General features: G+C 46.3%; 1 protein-coding gene and 1 long non-coding RNA gene across 4 annotated transcripts in view; one reads left to right on the top strand and one right to left on the bottom strand.

Annotated features, from left to right (window-relative positions):
• Positions 1 to 21,520, bottom strand: part of PDE4B (phosphodiesterase 4B) — a 172,813-nt gene that overhangs the window by 80,644 nt on the left and 70,649 nt on the right. Inside the window, exon 1 of one of the 3 annotated variants that reach the window (XM_088169612.1) lies at positions 8,364 to 8,750. The exons of the other annotated variants lie outside the window; for them this stretch is intronic. Coding sequence (XP_088025738.1) covers positions 8,364 to 8,410 — 47 coding nt within the window. The 5' untranslated portion in view covers positions 8,411 to 8,750. Of the gene's footprint in view, positions 1 to 8,363; positions 8,751 to 21,520 lie in introns of those variants that run through there. 3 annotated transcript variants of the gene reach the window in all.
• LOC148222762 (uncharacterized) lies at positions 8,803 to 20,133 on the top strand. Its single transcript, XR_015805301.1, has 2 exons — positions 8,803 to 8,962; positions 17,042 to 20,133. It is a non-coding gene; the product is annotated as an uncharacterized LOC148222762 (long non-coding RNA).

Genomic DNA, 21,520 nt, shown 5'->3' on the forward strand with positions numbered 1-21,520 from the left:
CTCCCAAACCTATGGGCTCCATCTAAGAAAACAGGGACAAAGATCAGGCTGGAATATCCTGGAGCACCATTCCCTCACAATGAGCACTCACTGGAGCACTGGGACATTTCCTGGGACATTTCCTAGAATCCCCCAATCCCTGGGAAGCAAAGGGACATGGAAGGGAATTGCCCTAATCCCAAATTCCACACGTGCCATTTGTAGCACAACCCCAAATTTCCTGCTGATATCCAATCCAGGCAAACCCAAACAGCCAGAAAAAGGAAATGTGGGAATCTTCCATCAGAAAAGTGGGAATTTTTAGGAAGTTTAAGAGTTGTGATAACCACCAGAGAATTAGGTTTAGTTTTGTTGTTGCTCCTTACCAGAATCGTTCAAGTTTATTTGGAATTAAGATGGAAATAAAAATTCCCGAGGGAGGCACAGCAAAAAAAATCCTTAAAACTTCCCACTGCAATCCCAGGGATGAATCCAGAGCTGGGCAAAGCTCCCCCTGCTTGGGATGGAATCTGGAATGTTCCTGGAGAAATGGAGCTGATTTGGGGAATAAACCCAGGAACTGATTTGGGGAATAAACCCAGGAGCTGATCTGGGAATAAACCCAGGAGCTGATTTCAGGGATAAACCCAGGAGCTGTTTTGGGGAATAAACCCAGGAGCTGATTTCAGAGATAATAAACCCAGGAGCTGATTTCAGGAATAAAACTGAGAGCTGATTTGGGAATAAACCCAGCAGCTGATTTCAGGGATAACAAACCCAGGAGCTGATTTCAGGGATAACAAACCCAGGAGCTGATTTCAGGGATAAACCCAGGAGCTGATTTCAGGAATAACAAACCCTGGAGCTGATTTCAGGGATAACAAACCCAGGAGCTGATTTCAGGGATAACAAACCCATGGAGAAGCTCCAGTGCCACAGCCCCACCTGCTCCTCCCACCCTCAGCAGCCTCGGGGCTTTGGCTGATTTTGTTTCCTCTCCTGTTCAGTTCCATTTCCCACCTGGCAGGAGAGCCCGGGCTCAGGCGGGGCTGACTCAGGGATGCTCCTTTGGAAGGGAATCCAAGCACGGACTGACTGGAAGCCCTGGAGCGTTCCCGAGGGACAGAGGAGCTGCAGGGAACCCCCAGGATGAGCAGTCAGGTCATTCCCGAGGCAGAGCCCTCCAGGATTCTGGAATGGCCTCAGGTGGCTCCATCCCAAGCAGGGACATCCAGAGGGTGATCCCTGAGTTTTGCAGAGTTTTCCTGATGCCTTTCCCTCCTCTCCAACCTCTGCATCCCAGTTTTTTGTTTTTTTTCTTTCTCCTCATCACCAGGGTGAATAAACTTGGGAGTTTAATTTTCCATCGTGCTACAGAGAGTGGAGATAATTTAATTTCTTCCTGCACGATTTTCCCTTTCCCTGGCATGTCCTGAGGCCTCATCCTGGCCACATTTCCCTCCTTAATTCCCATTTTTCCCAGCATTTCCCACTCCCATGTTGTGTGAGATGCTCAGATTTAAGCAGAACTGGGACAATCCCTGAAAAAGCCACAGGATCTGTGGGATGAGGCCTCCCAGCAGGAATCCATCAGCTCAGTGTCACGGCTTGGTTCCCCACGGAGCTCCTTTGCAGCATTCCCAGATTGAGACAATTAACACGTTTTTTTTTTTTCCCCAGCCTTTTCCTTCCAACAAAAAGCTTAAAAAAAAAAAAAAGAAAAAAAAAAAAAAGAGAAACTGCTCTGAAAGGCTCGCAGGCATTTTCTGTCCTAGAATTTAGAGTTACATAAAAAAAAAAAGAGATTTATAAATAAGAGTTTACATTAAAAAAGCAACAAAAGCACACAAGGAATTGGGGCTGGGAAGAAAAAGACCCTACAAAATGATGAACAGACCCTATAAAACGATTATTAAACCCCTTTTTAAGCCAAGCAATAATTTTATCACTTTGAAATTTGCTCGTTTTCTATTGGGATAAAAATGCAAAGTGCAGCATTGATCGCTTCCCCTGAATGGCTGCTGTTAATTGTGCTGGCCAGAGGCGATTCCCTGAGTGCTGGGGAGGATTTTTGGGGTGGGAGGATTGGGAAGGATGAGGATTTGACAGAAAAATCTCACAGATCTGTATAACAGAAAGATCTTTGGATGTAGAATGTGAAGAAGGAATAGAAATGAGAGCAAGTTTTGATATAGAAGAATTGCTGAGCCAGTCTGGCTGGGTAACCAAGAAGCCAAAGGGTAAAATGAGTTGGAAGGGGTTTTATGACTCAAAGCAAAGGATAAATCCACCTCAAACAAAAGATGTTTTTACCAAGCAAAAAGATTTTCACAGGCAAACAAGAAAGCCAATGTGGCAAGGAGAGAAAAAATTTCAGAATTTTTTACTGCAAAAAAACTAAAAAAACAACTTTTAGCTTAAATTGTAACACACTGACCTTCTGTGATTGGAAAATAATAACATGAATATGGCAATGTCAGTAGTTATGATGGGCTACAGGTAAAAGCATTGATTGGTTGTTAGGTTTTAAGATGCTCTGCAATAAAAATATTTAATGTATTGTAAGCAGAACTAGAGATGGTTTCAGACAAACCCACGGCTGAGGTGACAGGGCTGGGCTCTGCCACCCATGACCCGTGAATTGCTGCATCATTTGGACACAATAAACAGCATTTTAAAGAATAAATCAATTACTGCATCGTTTAAATACAATAAACAGCATTTTAAAGAATAAATCAATTGCTGTATCATTTCCATACAATAAACAGCATTTAAAGAGCCGCCTGGAGCCCCCCCATCCCTCGTTTTTGGCTTTTCCAGCGAGCGGTGCCAGGACAGGGCTGGGATGAGCCGGGGAGGATTTTTGGGGTGGGAACGATGCCGAGGAGGATTTTTGGGGTGGGAGCAGTGCCAGGGATGCGCGGATGCTCCCATTGCGCTCATTGACGTCAGCGGGAGCTTTCAGAGCTCGTCTGGTGAACTCAGCAAGGAAAGGCTGAAAAAACCTGGCAGCTCCTCCAGCAGCAGCAAATCGAGGCGTTTGTGTCTCTCCCGAGCTTTTCGCTGCTTTGTTTGCCTTTCTTCACACCCTTCATCGAGGTTTTAAATAAAAAAAAAAAAAAAAAATTAAGCAGAGAGGGTCAGCCCTGCCCTGGGGCAGGGGGAATGAGACGAGAGGATTTTAAAGGCTCTTTCCAGCCCACACCAGGCTGGGATTTTGGGATAAAGTGAACCAAGACAATGTAAATGCTGGGAAGGACACTGTGTGTGCTTCCAAAGGCCACGGAGTGGCTCTTTTCACATGGTTTAGGGGACGGTTTTCCAACCCTCATTCAGAAAACAAAACAAAACAAAAAAAAAACCCCAACATTTCATAGTGCATGGAATGAAAGTTTTGTGTGATATAAATTGGGCTCGACCCTCTGGGTCACTTCCAGCTCAGGATATTCTGTGATTCCAGGATTCTGTGATTCCATAATTCCATAATTCCATGAGTCCACAATTCTAAGCTCCAGAATCTTTCATTTTATAGGAGCTGCCCTCAGAATGAGCAGCAAAGACATTCCCTGTCTGGTCCCAGAACCCAGAATTCCCAGGCAGTGGGAACAGGAGAGGGGTGATGATGATGATGATGATGATGAGGATGAGGATGATGATGATGGGTTTGGGATTACAGTTTGGAGGGAAAGGTTTTTAATCACACCTGGATTCCTTTGAGAAATCCTGAGGAAGCTCCTGTGCAAGTCAGAACAGGGAAAAGCACTGGAAAATCTTTTGTTCATTTCCTAGGATTAAACTTGGGCTGAGCTTTGGGCTTGGGGAGCAGAGGAAATTCCCAAATCCACCTGCCCTGCTCTCTGTTGGGAAGGGAATTCAGCCAGAGGGGGCACCTGGATTTATCCTGTGCAGAAAAACTGGAGCACAGAAGTGGCTGGGAATGCTGGAAAGACTCTTCCATTATTCCCACCTTCTAAAGGGGATAAATTCTTCCATTATTCCAACCTTCCAAGGGGATAAATGACAGGGGCCTGGCTCAGCAGGAGTGGGGAGCTGCTCTCAGGATGGCAGAGCTGGGGATTAAACAGAACAATTCACTGAACTTCTGGGATTCTTTGTGCATGGCAAACTCCAGGTCAGCAGGAAGCCCAAATTTCCCTTATTAAATTTCATTTCTTCCTGCTGGAAAGAAGAAAAAAAAAAAAAAACAAAACCTTTTCCATCGTGGTGCTCACTGAGTGCCTGGGATTGCCTAATCTGCCAGGGAATTGGAGCTAAAAAAGAAAAGAAAAGAGAAAAAAGAAATCCCAGTTCTTAGCCCCTGGAGAAGAGGGTTAGGGAAGAAATCCTGATCAAGCTTTCAAAGCAGGAATCTGCATTCCTAAGCCTGCTAAGGTGTGAGAGTGGGAAAAGCCCAGGAACTTCTTAGAAATGCTGAGAGCTGAGTTTGCATTCACAGGATCCTGGAATGGTTCAGGATCCTGGAAAAGGCCTCAAGGATCATCTCACTGCACCCCTGCCATGGCAGGGACATTTCCACTGTCCCAGGGTGCTCCAGCCTGGCCTGGGACACTGCCAGGGATCCAGGGGATCTGGGAATTCCAGCCCAGCCAGGAATTCCTCCCCAATATCCCATCTAAATCCATCTTCTTTCAGCTCACAGCCATTCCCTGTGTGCTGTCCCTCCCTGCCTTGTCCCCAGTCCCTCCCCAGCTCTCCTGGAGCCCCTTCAGGCCCTGCCAGGGGCTCTCAGCTCTCCCTGGATCCTTCTCCTCTCCAGGTGAGCACCCCCAGCTCTCCCAGCCTGGCTCCAGCCCTTGGGAGCAGCTCCAGGAACGGTTCCAGCAGCTCCAAATCCTGCTGGAGTCACCTGAAACCAGGGAAAGTCATCCTGGGGCTTCCTGCTCATGCCTGGCTGTCACCTCTCTCACTGGAGAGCCCAAAGCCAGGCTGGGGGGCAGCTCCCCCCTCCAGGCTCCTCCCGAGGGGTCTCTGCAGCCGGGGAGGACTCAGACTCTGCCTCTCGGCCAAGGCAGGGGAGCAGCAGGAGGAACCAGCCTGGAAAAACAGCTCTGTGTGCACGACAGGCAGAGATGGCCATGAACTTGGCTGAAAAGTTTCCCATCCCAGTGAAGCTCCCCAGATTCTTTCCCTGGATGTGAAGATAATGAATGGAAACACGGAAATGTAAACACGTCAGGAGCAGCCTCTAATTCTTATCTTGTGCCTTTCAAAAGCAGCAGGAAAAAACAGCCAGGAACGGCTTGAAAAGACACAGCCTGAAGAGAAGGGAAAGGTCACTAAATACCAACCCCATTCCTCCAGCAGAATCCCTCTGGATCCAGCTTCCCACCCAGCCAAATTCAACCCCATCCTTTTCTCCCCAGTTCCTTTTTTCAGGCAGGCACTGTCTCAGCTGCAGACACAGCGAGTTCTTTGTGCTTCCTCCAGGCACTTGTGAGCACAGGAGAAATATTTGGCCTCTCCTTTCTTCAATTGTGCCTACAGATTTTCAGAGTTCTGTCTCTCAAATCTACCTCCTGCATATAAATCACTGCTTCGTTGGAAATCTTGCCTATTTATAGGAGGATGAGGAATTAATCCCTGAGGAAAACCAAAATGGTTTAAGATCCAGCTGAAATCCATGGAAATAAGGTGACTGGAAGGTTTAACCCACAGACCTGGAGAGTGTTAATTCCCACAGCAAACCCTGAGTATTTTGAAAGTCAATATAAAAAAATCAAAGTGAAATTTGTCCATGGAGTGAGGAGGGGACCGAGCTCTGCTCCCAGGGAACAGTGACAGGACAACAGGAGACAGCTTCAAGTTGTCCCAAAGGAGATTTAGATTGGATATTTGGGAAAATTCCTTCCTGGAATTCCTTCCCAGGGCAGGGGTTAGTCCCCATCCCTGGAAGGATTTCAAAGCCCTGTGGATGGTGGCCCTTGGGGACAGGGTGGCCTTGGCAGTGCTGAGGGACTCCGTGGTCTCAGAGGGCTTTTCCAACCTCAGTAATTCCATGATTGTGGAATCACATTAAGGAAAAGCCCTCCAGCCTCACATCCAAGGGCAAGATCCCAGCCTGAACCAGGGGAGCTGAGGGAGTCAAGGTCAGGGTCAGGGTGACTCCTGATCCCGTGGTTATCAGTGCCCTGACAAATGTTTGTGTTCCTGCAGGACCTGCCACTCCAGCTCCTATCTGGGAGCTCTGAGCTGGCAGAAATCCCGGGATTTGGTCTCACCACTTCACATCAGCACAGAGTTCTGCCCAAAAGCTCAGCCTCTGCAGCTCCAGCCTGAGTTTGGAGCCATCCCAGTGAACAAGCAGGAATTCCCACATTTCTCCAGCAGGATCTGGTGTCCCGGTGCAATCCCAGTCTCCATTTCCCCAAGCTGTGATCCAGGCCCCATTCCCACCCCTCCCCTGTGCCCCCAAAATCAGCAGTGACCGAGGTCCCACATCATCCTCCAGGGGATGGGAGCCACCAGCTCCTCCCCTGGGCTCGGGGCAGGACATGGAAGCTAAAAGTGATCCATGGAATGATGGGATGGCTTGGGAAGGCATCAAATCCAATCCACACCTTCCCTAAGCCAGGGTGAAAAATCCAGTCACAAAATTTCCTTTTGGGTGATGGGACAGAGGAGGGAGAAGCTCCAAAGAAGCCCAGAACATTTATTCCAGAGGAAAGAAATCCCTGAAGACATTTCAACCAGCAATTCATGAGTCTCTGAACAGCAACCAGGGCTGGTTTAGCAAGGCTCAGCCTGACTCAAGCTAGGCCAGCACGGGGTGAAGAATTGGCTTTGTTTGCACCTGGGTACACATGAAATGAATTTTTTTGGGATAATTTTATCCCTTCCTTTATAAACTCACACCCTGCCAAGGCTCCCTTGGAGCTGCAGGGTTTTAATCACCTGAAACTTCCCTGGCTGATCCAATGGCAATGTTCCTGGTGGGATTTTGGGGCTGCTCACAGTTTGTTTCAGTTCCTAGAGCTAAAATTGTTTCTGTTCTCTTGCAGCCACAGAAATGGGAGTTCTCCTTTCTCCAAAGGAAATCCTTTTTTTCCCCAGAACTTCCTGGGCTCTTTGGGCGTTGATTTTGTCCATAATTAATGCACAAGGTCTCTCCTCTTCCCTTCACTTGTAAATCTGGTAAATCAATTAACACTTCCCACCCAATATTCCTCTGGCTCATTGGGGCTCCTCCTCAGGAGGAACTTTCCAAACCAAACCCTGCAAAACATCAAGGGGAAGCCAGGGGAAAAAATTCCGAGATAGGTTGGGTTAAATTGGATGTTAAGAAGAAATTCTGGGAAGGAATTTCTCGCTGTGAGGCCCTGGGATGGATTTCCCAGGGAAGCTGTGATCCCTGGAAATGTCCAAGGCCAGCCTGGAGCAGCCTGGGATAGTGGAAAGTTGGAGATGGAATTCCTGGATGGAATGAGATGATCTCCAACCCAACCATTCCAGGATTCCATCATTTTAATCTAGGCTCTGCATTTTTCCTCTTTTCCAAGCACTTCCCTTCCCATTCTCTTAACCCCTGGAAGTGCCCACGAGAGGAGCAGGATGTGCTCTGGAGAACATCTGGAGAACCCATCCCTCCCCAGCACCATTCCAAGGCATATTTTTATTCCTATATCCAAATATTGACCTCTAGCTTGATCCCAGAGCCACAGTTCAAGCATTAAAAACCATAATGAGATTACAGAGGATAAATTCTGTGTCAAACCAGAATATTTGTGTGTAGGTGAGATCACAGAAGGCAGGATTCGAATAAGCAGAATATAAAATTATCTCTATAAAATTATCTCAGATTATCCACACTGGAAGATCACATGGATCACACCACCCCAAGACTCCACCAGTGGATCTTTACCCATCAAATGAGGTTTTGCTGCCATGTCCCAAGCCCAGCCTGGGAAATGCCTTTGGGATTTGGTGCCTGTGCTGTCCCTGTCCCCCTGGCCTGGCTGGAGCAGAGGCAGCAGCAGCTGCTCCATCTGCTCATTAAAATGCAACAGGGACGAGGTGGCACCATGGAATCGCTCCAGCACAGGACATTTTAGGGACTCATTAATTTTTAAAGGAAAACTGAGGTTCATAAACACCTGAGAAGGAAAATAAACCAGGACAACAGGAAATTTTCCATCCTTCCCCCAGCCTGGCCCCACAGTCCCCGTTCGGAGGCGGCGCGGGGGTCCCTCAGATCAAACTCTGAGCAGGGAAGATCACAGAAGAAAATATTCAAAGATTCAGCTCCAGGAACCCCCTTATCCGTGTTCCCATCCAGCAGCTGCTTCTGAGCCAGGAAAAATCCTGATTTCCAAGCTTTGGTGCCCACCAGAGCTGCTGTGATCCGGACAAACCCATGGCATACTCACCAAATCCACGAATGGCGGCGATTGGGTAAAATATTAATATTTAACATCTTCCCGGCTGATCCTTCTCCTCTATCATCCGAAAAGAGTCAGGACATGTCCTGCTTATTCCAAACTTGGGTGTCTCTGGAGTTGGCTCAGTGGCACGGAGATGTTTCCAGGAGTTTTTATTCTTTGGGATTACATGGCAACTCCCCTTGCAGGTGGATGTCACTTTCTAGAGGAATGCAAATGCCTTGCCAAGCAAAAAAGTGGGGGTGCCTGTGGAACAGCCTCTATGGACTCCCAAATTTCTTCATTTCTAGCAGGAGAAAGAAAAAATAAATCTATTTCTGGCACCCCCCTGACTGCAGCTTCCTGCTCTCATTTGTATAATCCCTTCCAGTGATCCCGAGACAAGGGGGGGAAAAAAAAAAAAAAAAAAAAGAAAAAAAAAAGCTTTTCCACCACGCTGCAGCAACATCCCCCTTTTTTCCCGTTCCTCCTTTCCAGGTCACATCCCTCCTTCCTCCGGAGCCGAGAGGCAAAGTTTTGTGACGCTGCAGAAACCCCGCTGGCCGGGAGCATCCACAGGGCTGGGAGCGGCGGGGCTGCGGCTCCAGGTGAGGGGGTCACGGGCAGCGGGGAGCGGATTTTGCCGGGAAAAGGCCCGGATTGTCCATCCCGCCGGAGCAGGAACGGCACCAAAGCTCTGCCAGCTCCCTGCCGGGGGTCAGTGCGAGCGGAGAGGGGAGTGCTCTGCGCTGTTGTCACTCCCTGTGTCACCGCTGTCACCCGGGAGCGGGGCTGTGCCTCCCAGCCCTGTCCATCCCCATCCAGGTGCTGCTCCTGCGGGAGAATCCCGGGAATCCAGCGCCAGCCGCAGCCTCGCCCCGCTCGGCGCCGGAGGATTTGTGTGTGTCTCTCTCTCTCTCTCTCTCTCTCTGCATAAAATGGAATTTTACAAGATTTACAAGATCTAAATCCCGCCGCTCCACATCAAACCCGGCGCGGATCCCTGGTGCATCCACACGTCAGGGGTGGGTGGGAGATGGGGCCGCATCCGCCCGGGAGCGGCTCCCGAAATTCCGGCCCCCGCCGGAGCCGGGAGGGGACCCGGGGACAAAGGGAGGGCTGGGAGACCGGGATGGAGGCAGGGATGGAGGGAGGGATGGATAAATGGATAAAGGGAGGGGAAGGAAAGCGCTTCCAGCAGCGCTGGATGGATCGGGAATGCTGGCGGGGCTCTGCCCCACCCGCACCTTGCGGGGCTGACAAAGGCGACAAAGGCGACAAAGGCGACGGGGCAGGGGCAGGGGCAGGGGCAGGGGCAGGGGCAGGGGCAGGGGCAGGGGCAGGGGCAGGGGCAGGGGCAGGGGCAGGGGCAGGGCGGGCACGGCGCTCCCTGCCCTGGGCAAGGACAAAGTTCGGCGGCACCGAACGCGCTGCACGCACCGGAACGTTTGCACTTCGCCGGGTCTGATTTTTTTTTTTTTTTTCCTCCCCCCTGAAGTCTCCAAACGTTTCACCTTGACAACCAAAGGAAGGGATTTGATCCATCAGCTGGAATCAAAGGTGTCGGGAAAAGGGTGGAAAGGGGGTTTTTATAAGTGATGGATTTTTATACGTGATGGGTAAATGGGATTTCTCTAAGTGATGGATAAATAGGATTTCTATAGGTGATGGATAAATGGGATTTCTATAAGTGATGGGTAAATAGGATTTCTATAGGTGATGGATAAATTCCATCAGCCATCTGTGATCCATAACATTCCCTATTCCCAAAGCAGCAGGAGGGGACAGAGCAGGGCTCACCCCACGGATCTCAGAGGATCCACAATCCAAGCCCCTCTCCCTGCAGTTAACTCCGAGCTGGAAAAGGCAGAATGAGGAGCTGCTACAGCAATTAAGATGCCAAATCCTAATTTAAAATCCAATCTAAAAATCCAGGGAAGGGGGAGAGTGGCAGTGTCATTCCAACCCCACTCAGACTCCCCAGCTGCTCTGACACACTCAAAGCTAAGGAAAAGCTTTTCCAGACTGGAAAAACTGTGTGTGGTTCTCTCCTCTAACTGGGAGATGAGACATAAATCCATATTTTTATTCTATTGACGTTATTGATATAGAGATTAAAAAAAACCCATATAAAAATAGGGGCAAATTAAAGGTATAAGGAAGAGATCAGGATGGAGCGTGGATGATCAATATTCCCAAAGTTTGCACCTCTCCTTGGCTTGGCTCCATCTCCACTTGGGTTTGGCAGGAGCCAGTTTTATTCTCAGTGGTGAAGAATTTTGTGGAGACCAGGGAATTCTGCCTGTTATCCATGAAAAAGGTGCCCAGTATCCATGGACGGGGGTAAATCTACACATACACAGACATGTCCAAATCATGGAATCGTGGAATGGTTTGGGATGGAAGGACCTGGAATCCCACCCCATTCCAGGGGCATTCCACTGTCCCAGGCTGCCAAAAAAGCCAAAATTAATTCCCTGCTAATTGTGAGCAGCCACTTCCACGAGCTGTTGGTTTTTCCAGCCCCACCACGCTGAGTTTGTGACTTTTCCCTCCCCATTCCCATTTTTCTGGCATCTCCTTTCACAGCTCAGCCTTTCCCAGCATCCAGCATCCCGAATTTGAGGTGGAGAATTGCAGGGAGCGTGGCAGTAATCACAGGGTGCCCAGGTGACAAGGACAATAATTATTCCCTGGGCTTTTCCTCCTGGAGTTTTCTTAGACAGTTCAATAATTATCCCGAGTGAAAACCCAAGAATTGCAGGATCAACAGGACAGAAATGAATCAAATCCCAGGGCTGGGATCAGAAACCCACCGGGTCTCCCTCCCTCCCAAATCCCCAAAATTGTTCCTTTGCATCTCCCAGATTCCATCTATTTATTAATTAGCCTTTGCAAGCCGTGCTAACGAGGAGCCTCCTCCCACTGGGCCATCCTGGCAGCCCCAACATTGATGCTCCTCCAGGGAAACTTCAAACATTTCCTGAAAAATCACACAGAAACCGGAAAACCAGCCTGGAATGTTTTTGGGTTTTTTTCTTTTTTTTCCCCACATCTTTGAGCAAAGTTACATAAGGCAGCCCCTGCTCTCCTGCTGCCTTGAAACTCTCCAGTGCTCTCGGGCACCTTTATCCCCTCAATCAGCAGCAGGGTCCTGTGGAGGCTCAGGAATGTTCCCTGTCCTCACAGCAGCCTGAAAAACACCAGAAGATATTTCGGGAATTTTGAGAGAAACCAGAAGCACAAGAATATAAAAATCAAGTTTATTCCGTGCTCTGTCTTCTCAGATTGAAGACCTACACTGATGTAATATTGGGGGTTTTCACCCCCAGATAAATAAATGTTAAATATGTTTCCAGGAATATTTTTCTTCCCCCTCGTTGCTAATTATGGAATAATCAGGATAACACACAACCACCCCAGCTGATCATCAAAAACCACCCCAAAAGGAGCTTCCCCCACACTGATCCTACATTTTATTGTCTGTTTTTTCTCAGCCTTTTCCCAGATATTGAAATATAAAATATCGACCCTTTCCCAAATACTGAAATTCCTGGGGTTTTTTGCCACATGCCAGTGCCACTCTGGGGAGCACAAAGCCATTTATTAATTTGGGAAGGCTGCAGTTGCTGGGGCTCCTGAGCAGTTTTCATTCATCTCTCCTTGCTGGCCACGCTGATTGAGGATGATGAAATCCTGATTTGCAATTCTAATTCCCTTCTTTTTCCTGAACAGGCTGCCCAAGAGCTCCAGGAATATTATTTTACCAACCTTTACAATAAACACCATCATCCTCCATGAAGTCCTGGGAATTTCAGATCCCCAAACACAGACCCACTCCCAATAATTAGCTCAGAAACCCTAATTTTCAGATTTTTTTTTTTTTTTACAGAGATTTGGTAAAAATTAGCTGTACCAACAGAAGGGTGGGTGAAAACCTGCAGGAGATTTGGTGTGTCATGAAATCATGGAATTCTGGAATGGTTTGGGTTGGGAAGGGAATTTAAATCCCATCCAGTGTCACCTTCCAGGGACATTTCCACTGTCCCAGGCTGCTCCAGCCTGGCCTGGGACACTGCCAGGGATCCAGGGGATCTGGGAATTCCAGCCCAGCCAGGAATTCCTCCCCAATATCCCATCTAAATCCATCTTCTTCCAGCTCACAGCCATTCCCTGTGTGCTGTCCCTCCCTGCCTTGTCCCCAGTCCCTCCCCAGCTCTCCTGGAGCCCCTTCAGGCCCTGCCAGGGGCTCTGAGCTCTCCCTGGATCCTTCTCCTCTCCAGGTGAGCACCCCCAGCTCTCCCAGCCTGGCTCCAGAGGGGCTCCAGCCCTTGGGAGAATCTCCATGGTCTCCTCTGGACTCATTCCAGAAGGTTCCTCTCAGTTCCCAGAGCTCTGGATACAAACTCTCAGAAAATGGCACAAGCACTTGATGTTTTCCAAAACCAGAATCCCTAAAATTCGTTTTTCAGTGGGAATTTCACCCACCCCTGTCCTGTGCTGCACAAATCCAACCCCAAAGCGTCCCCAGGAGGACACATCACCTCCATGCTCCTCACCAACACTTCCCTTCCCATCTTCCCATCAATAAAATCCCATTTTTCCGGCGGGTCCTGCTCTATCCCAGGAATTCAAGGTGGAAGAGGAGCAGTTTCCAAGCAAACCTTTCACCCAAACTGAGAGCCAGAGCCACCAGACAGGGTGGGGGGAGAGGGACACAGGCAGGAAAATCTGTACCAGGAGCAGAGGGAACAAAAAACACGGGGAAGAAAAAAAAAAAAAAAGAAAAAAAAGCAGGAAAATCATCTGATCCCTGCAAAGTTCCTGAAGAGTTTCCAACCAAATGACTCAACAGTGGCAGCTGCTTCGTGCAGAGGGGTCTGGGGCTCGCTGAGCTGGCAATTAATGAATGTTTGGATCTATTTTCCATCAACACCAGCTCTGCTGACATCTTTCCAGCAGCACTGATGGAACCTCGGGAGCTGGGAATGAGCAGCGATCACTCCCAGCACACTCCCAGGTTCCCATCTGGATTCCATCCTGACCTCCCTGATGTTTTGTTGCACCTTTAGGGAGCTGGGATTTGATGTTTCCATTTTTTCTGGCTCCTTCCAGCTTCTCTGGAGCTTTCAGAGCGTGTGGAGAAGCTGCTGCAGGGATGGGGGTTCCCAGCATGGAAGTGATTCCAGGAGCAGGAACCACCACAAATGGAATTTCTTTGGTGCTCCACATCTTTGGAATGCAGAGATTCCCTCAGTTAGGGAAGCAGCAGTGCTGGGATGAAATGAAATAATGAAACAACAAAGGAAAGTGCTGGAATTCATGGAATCACTGAGGTTGGAAAAGCCCTTCAAGGTCCGTGCCCAATCCCTGCCTTGTCCCAGCACTGAGTGACACATCCAGGAATTCCTTGGACACCTCTGGGATGGGGATTCCAGCCCTTCCCAGTGCCTGCCCACCCTTTCCATGGAGAAATTCAACCTGAGCCTTCCTCCTTCTGTCCCTGTTCCCTTTTCCCAGATCCCCAATCCCACCTGGCTCCTCCTGCTTGGGAATTGTGCAGAGCCAGAAGGTCCCTCCTGAGCCTCCTTTCCTCCAAATTCCCTGTGGATCAGGACCACACTGATCATCTGGGATGAGCCATCTCTCCTCTCCAGCATCCTGAGCTCTCCAGGCTCTGACTCCAGGTCCCTCTCCACCAGGGAAACCTCTGGAAAAGCAGCTGGAATTCTCTTCCCAGGGGAAGCAGAGCCCTTGGATGTTCCTGGATGAGTAAGAAAACCCCCATGTGGCATTTCCAGCCTGGAGCACCCAAAGCTGCACTTGGATTCACACAAAGATCTGGATTTTTCAGACATGGAACAAGGAGCAGGATGGGGATGGGAAGCCCTGAGCATTCCCAAACCTTCCTGGTTTCCCTGCAGCTCCTCCACAGCGCTGATTTATCCCATAATAAAATCACTGCCTCGGCAATAGGTCACAATATTATGACTTATAACCCCCACAGGTTTTTGGTTTTTTTTTTCCCTGTTTCCAAGCCCTGAAGCTGCAGCTCTCCAGAGCTTTCCCATCTCGTGGAGAGGAGCAGGGCTGGGTTTTTTTACACATTTTGTGTTAAAACAAGCAGCTGACAATTCGGGAGCGCCACTTAAGGAGCGATTTCCTGCCAGGAGCCAGGGAAAAGCAGCACTTTCCTCGGATTGCTCCTTTCTCCTCTCCCCCTAATGCTCATTCCCATCATCCCTCAAATTCCTCGGAGCACAGATTTCCATCTGCATGGAAATGTTTTACAAGATTTCCCGTCCCATCAGCTTTTGTGGCGGCCGGGGAAGTCGAATCCCATTTTCCACACATTTCCTCACTTCAAGCTCCACACCCACCACGGCCAAGGTGATCCCAGGAGGAGAAGATCCCAAATCTTTGCAAACGGCCACCAGCAGGTCCTGAAGGATGCCTGGGGTCACCACTGTCCCATCTCCGGGTGTCACATCCCTCCAGCATCCAAAGAAAAGCTGGGAATGGCAGGAGCCTCGGAGCAGGACAATCTAAACCTGGCAATCCTAAAGACAAAGCTCTTCTCCAACCCCTGACTCTCACTCTAAAACAGATCCTAAACCCTGAAAAATTGGGAATCTTCAGTTTCCCAAACCCTTTCTGACAACTGAAGGAGAGAAAATATTGGGAAACCAGCAAACCTTGGGATTCAGTTTCACAGATCCTTTGGATGAGGCTTGTGGAAGGTGTCCCTGCCCAGGGAATGATTTCAACTTTGAGGTCCTTCCCCCATTCCCAACCTGTCTGGAATTCTGGGATCATTTCCTTGAAGCTCCCTTCTCTAATTCCACCTTAAATTTCTGCCACCAAAAAAATTAACAATTAACTCCTCTTGACAGCAGTTATTTTTCCATGGAAAACAACTCCCATTCCAGCACACATTAATATTCCTTTCTCCGTGCACTCAGCCAAGCCAGGAGATTTTGGCACGCTGGGAACTGTGAACATTCACAACAGCACTAAATTTTGAAATAATTTGGGAAGAGTGGATGTGCCAGAACATTTCCCTGAGTTAACTGCACACAGTTAAGCTGAGCTTTGTTATGAAGAGCCTGGTATGGAAAAACAGAGCCTTGGAGCTGCTCCTTTGGGAATGGAAGTGGATATTCCTTCAAATTCCACCTGGGTGCACCTGTTCTCCAAGGAGGCTCAACAATAAACTTCAAAAATCCAGAATAATGGCTTTGGGAAGTCCCCCTGCAGCTCTCCAGCAGCTCCTTTGGATCTGGTGGGGAAGTGCTGCTCCCAGAGCAGTTTTCAGGGAGAGGTTCAAGTCGTTTGAGGGATTTAATCCCAATTCCCAGGAATTTCCACGTCACACAAAGTGAATGTATGAATTTCACTGTAACTCCTCATCACTTACATTCCCTACCCTCCAAATATCCTTATCTCAGAACAGGGAGAAGTGAAGCTTTTCCCAAAGTTTTCCCAAAAAAAAAAAGACCCCTCCACTCACAAAAATGTTTGGACTCTGGCACCTGGACTCTCCCCAAGTTGTTTGCCCACTCTTTGATTTTCAGACTGTTTTTATTGCTCCTATTTCCCTAATTTTCAGGGGGATGGGGATGGAATTGGGAAGCCTCTCCCCTTGGCCCTGCTCTGCCCTTTCCCACATCAGCACAGAAAAACAATTCCCAAACTATTCCCAAAATCCTGGAATGGTCTGGGAGAGATGCCATTTCCTGATGGAATTTCTCTGATGGAATTTCCTCGGTGCCATTTCCCAATCCCAATTCCCTGATCCCATTTCCCGATGCCATTTCCCTGATGGAATTTCCCTGATGCCATTTTCCCAATTCCATTTTCCTGATCCATTTTCCCAATTCCATTTTTCTGATCCATTTTCCCATTGCCATTTTCCTGATAGAATTTTCCCAATTCCATTTTCCTGATCCATTTTCCTGATGGAATTTTCCTGATAGAATTTTCCCAATGCCATTTCCCTGATGCCATTTCCCAATTCCATTTTCCCAATGCCATTTCCTGATCCATTTTCCCAATTCCATTTCCCTGCTGCCATTTCCCCAATTCCATTTCCCAATTCCATTTCCCCAATTTCCATTTCCCCAATTCCATTTCCCTGATCCATTTTCCTGGTGCCATTCCCCCAATTCCATTTCCCAGTTCCATTTTCCCAATTCCATTTCCCTGATCCATTTCCCCAATTCCATTTCCCCAATTCCATTTTCCCAATTCCATTCCCCAGTTCCATTTTCCCAATTCCATTTCCCCAATTCCATTTCCCCAATTCCATTTCCCTGATCCATTTTCCTGGTGCCATTCCCCCAATTCCATTTCCCAGTTCCATTTTCCCAATTCCATTTCCCTGATCCATTTCCCCAATTCCATTTCCCCAATTCCATTTTCCCAATTCCATTCCCCAGTTCCATTTTCCCAATTCCATTTCCCCAATTCCATTTCCTCAATTTCCATTTCCCCAATTCCATTTCCCCAATTCCATTTCCCCAATTCCATTTTCCTGGTGCCATTTCCCAATTCCATTTCCCTGATCCATTTCCCCAATTTCCATTTCCCTGATCCATTTTCCCATTTCCATTTTCCCAATTCCATTCCCCATTTCCATTTTCCCGTTGCCATTTTCCCGATGGAATTTTTGTTTTTTTTCCCTGCAGGAACCGTCGGATGCACGGTGCACAGAGCATTTGTTTCCTTGGAAACAAAACCTTTCCAAACCTGCATGGCACACAATCCTCAGGAAAAGAAAACTCTGTAATTAAACCCAAGGCCTGGCTATTTTTAGCCTCCTAGATGTGAAATCCCAACTGTTTTATTAGGAACAGAACCCAAGGAAAACACATTTATCTCCCTTATTGGAGGAGGAAATCTTTGTATCCACCCAAACAACAAACCCACGGAATTGTGCCCAGGGAAATAATTGCCTGGCCTTTGGAAATAAAACTAAATTGGAATAGTTGGATTTTGGGATGCTCTGAGCCTGGGTTAAATGAAAAATTTGAGGTGACAAACCCGAGAGAATCAAAGAAAAGCTTCAAGTGACAAAGCTGAAAAATCAGGAGGGAAAATGGATTCATTCCCTGGAGGTTGGAGCTGATCCTGGAGCTTCTTTTCCAACCTTAATGATTCTGGGAGAACGGAATTAAACCAAATTTAATTGAAAATAGATTGTGGTGATGATACCTTGGGTTGGTTTTCCTGGAGAAAAATCTCTGCAGCATGGCAATTCAAGAGATGCCAATGGAATTCTATTTAAAAATCAACTGCAAAGATCAAGCTGGAAGAATCTATCCTGAAATTGAAAAGAATTTACCCTGAAAGTGAAAAGAATTGACTCTGAAATTTAGAAGAATTTACCCTGAAATTGAAAATAATTGAGTCGGAAATTTAGAAGAATTTACCCTGAAATTGAAAAGAATTCACCCTGAAATTTAGAAGAATTGACTCTGAAATTTAAATGAATTTACTCTGAAATTTAGAAGAATTCACCCTGAAATTGAAAATAATTCACTCTGAAATTTAAAAGAATTGACCCTGAAATTGAAAATAATTGACTCTGAAATTCTACTCTGAAGTTGCTGTTTTTGCAGAAGCAGAAATATCAAAAATCATGGAATTATTTCTTCTCCAAATCTGTAATTTTGAGTCATTCTCCAGCTCCACTGCTGGGTTTGATTCTCAGATATTTTTTTTTTAAATTCCAGGGTATTTTTGCTGTGCACTGAGCAGATCATCAAACAATTTCTGTTCAATTTGACTGCTGGGCTGCTCGGGGAAATAAAACATGAAAAACAAATTTATCAAATTAAAAACCAGATGAAAAAAACAAGAGTTACAAAATCCTAACTTTGGGGCTGTGGAAGAATTTCACTCCTGGGTTCTTTTTTTTTTTTTTCTGGTCAAACACAAAGTTTTATTTATTCTCTGGAGATTCTTCCCTTGGATTTGGATGGATTTTCCTCTTCCTTATAGAAATATTTGAAAATGTGGAAAATTTATCCTCTGCCCATCACGTTTTTGGATTAAACATTGCATTTTAGGGGTTTTTTTCCACCATAAATAGAGGAATTTCCAATCCTCCTTTCCAATTTATGTTTTGGTTTGGGGTTTTTTGTTTTTGTTTTTTTTTTGTTGTTTGTTTGGTTTTTTGTTGTTGTTTTTTTGGTTTTGCTTGTTTTTTATATTTTGTCGTTGTTGGGGGTTCTTTTGTTTTTTGGTTTGTTTTTTTCTGTTGTTTTTGGTTTTGGGTTTTTTGTTTTGGTTTTGGCTGTTTTTTATATTTTATTGTTGTCATTGGGGGTTCTTTTGTTTTTTGTTTTTTCTTTTTTTTTTTTTTGTTGGTTTTGGGTTTTGTTTTGTTTTTGTTTGTTTTTTATATTTTGTTGTTGGGGGTTCTTTTGGTTTCTGTTTTTGGGGTTTTTTTGTTTTTATTTGTTTTTGAATTTGCTTTTTTGGTTTTTGGGTGTTTGTTTTTGGGGTTTTTTAAAATATTTTGATGTTGTTGGGGTTTTTTTTTTTGTTTTTGGGGTTTTTTTCGGGTTTTTTTGGTGAAGGATGGGATACTGAGCTGCTGGAACACCAGGAATTCCCACAGTTTTCATTGACCACCAGGATCTGTTATTCCATGGACGACAGAAAAAGCTGGAAATAAAATCCTGGATATGCAGGGAAAGGAAATGAGGATGATGAAAAAACAAAACCAGCATCACTTGGGCTCAGTTCAGCCCCTGGAGTTGATTCCCTTGGAAATATCAGGAAAAATTCCTCCCCAGGGGGTGCCAGGCACATCCCAAAGCCCCCAGGGATGCTCAGGGGGGGATTTTGGGATCGTCCTGTGGGGCAGGAGTTGGGTCAGTGACCCCTGGATGTCAGCTCAGGATATTCCATAATTTTCACACATATTCCACAATTCTCACACATATTCCACGTGCACACCATCCCAATTTTCCAACAATTCCCCCAAAATCTCCCATGGGAAGCTCTGAAACCTCCAGGGGAGGAGCAGACTCAGCTGCAAAATTATTCCTGAATTTAGGACAATAAAAACTTGGCCTGAGCCTGATTTTTTTTTTTTCCCCCCAAGTTTTTGGGTGAGGAGCCCACCTAGAAAACCCCAGGCACCAATATGGGTGTGTTTAGACATAAAAACTGGGAAAATTCAGTTTTTAGCCAAAGGGAATGTTTCTTTTTTTTGGGGGGGGATTTGGAGAGCAACTGGAAATTGTTCTGTCTGCAAATGGGACCATCAGAATCAAACGAGCCAGCATCAGATTCCAATTAATAAAATCAGATTCCAATTAATAAATTCAGATCCCAATTAATAAAATCAGATCCCAATTAATCAATTCAGAACCATAGCAATGGGATGGGATCCCTCCTCGAGGGAAGAGTCACCTCTGGATTAATGAGATGCTAATTGGACACGACAGAAATTCCACCCAGGGGGCTTCCAGTGGCCCTAATGAGGCTGAGGGGGGTAATGAATTAATTAATTAATTAATCTCCCTGCAGCCCCTCCCCGCCATTGAAGCTGCCATGAATAATTCAGTTTGTTGGACAAATCTGCCTTAAAATGGATTTTTAGTCCCAGTTTCCATGAGGAATTTTGTCCTCCCCTTGAAATGGGGAATTTTTTTTTTGTTTTCAGCTGCTTCATTCCCATTTTTAACTCTTTCTATCTCAGGCAAGTTAATTAATCTAATTGCATTCAACATTTTAGGAAAATTCCTGTTTTCCTAAAAAAAAACAATCCCAAAGAATCAGATCCACGTGTCCCGGTCAGCGCTGGAGCAATGAAACACGGATTAACAAATTGGACTTTTCCAAAATTGAATTCCAAGCCGAATTTCCTCAGCCACATCCATGAAATCCAGCTCTCCCCGAATCCTTTAAAAGCCCCGGCTTTGCTAATTGCCCTGGCAGCTCGTTAGGGAGTTAATTAAGAATTTCACCCAGCTAAAGGCTGTCATTTACAATTACAATGCCCGTAACACGCCGTTCTTAGCGCAGAAAATGTGCCACGAATATGAAAAATATTCCCGGGAACAGCTCCTAAAATGGGTGGAATTCCAGGAAAACTCAAATCCAAGAAATTGATCGCACGAATTCTGCAGCTTCTCTTTCCCAGGAGTGCTGCTCACCTGCCTCGTGTTCTATTTTTTGCATCCATCCCAAATTTCTGGATATAATTCCCACCCCAATTTTGTGGGATCCACGAATTTGGCTTCTCCAACCTGGCAGCCACTGCCAGGATCTCGTGGAATTTCTCAATTCCCAAAATTTGGGATGAGTTGTTGCACTTTGACCAGGAATTTTCAGTGAAATTGAAATTAAATCTTCACTCCAAGCCAAGAATAAACCATAACCTCTTCTACTTCTTGTTGCTGACAATTTCATGGCATTAAATGAATGTTTTATATTCATTTAATTTTTTCTAAATAATGAAATTACAGATAAATGATGGAAACCACACACCAGGAAAGCATCAAAGCAACTCCCAAACCCCAATCCCTGCTCTTTTATCACCAAGTTCTTTTCCAAAGTAATTTAGAAGCAAAGAATTTGATGTCAACTGGGGAGTGGGAGGTAAAAGCAGGATGAAACAACACTTCCATACTTTTAATACATTTTATGGGAAAGCACAAATATTCAATTCCAAAATCATCATCTAAAATGAATTTACAGCTTTTCCAGAAGCAAAAAACATCCCAAAATCCAAATATATCCTGATGCCCTCGCTGGTAACTCAGGTAACAGCACAAAACCAAAATTCCTCTTTTTTTAAATTTTTTTTTTTTTTGGGGATTCTAGAAGGATTTGCTCCTGGTTCCACAGGAACCTGCTGCATTTGGGAGGCACCAGCTCCGTGTGGGAGGCAGCAAATGGAATTGTGATGGAATTGTGAAGCTTCCGTGCAAACACAACACAAAGGAATGAAAATAACAGCAGGGATGAAGAGCAGGAGCTTTTTTATTGTTTGGGGTTTTTTTATTCCCCAAGGAATAAAAAATTCCTCCTTTTTCCAAGAAGGGATCAGCTCCCAGCACAATAAAGGCCTCCAGGATGGCACCATTAATTGGGGAAGATCCTGGAAATAATTACAGCTTCTTCCACATATTGGGATGTTTTCCAGGTGG

This window comes from Sturnus vulgaris, chromosome 9 (genome assembly GCF_052056855.1).
Source record: "Sturnus vulgaris isolate bStuVul1 chromosome 9, bStuVul1.hap1, whole genome shotgun sequence".
NCBI lineage: Eukaryota > Metazoa > Chordata > Aves > Passeriformes > Sturnidae > Sturnus > Sturnus vulgaris.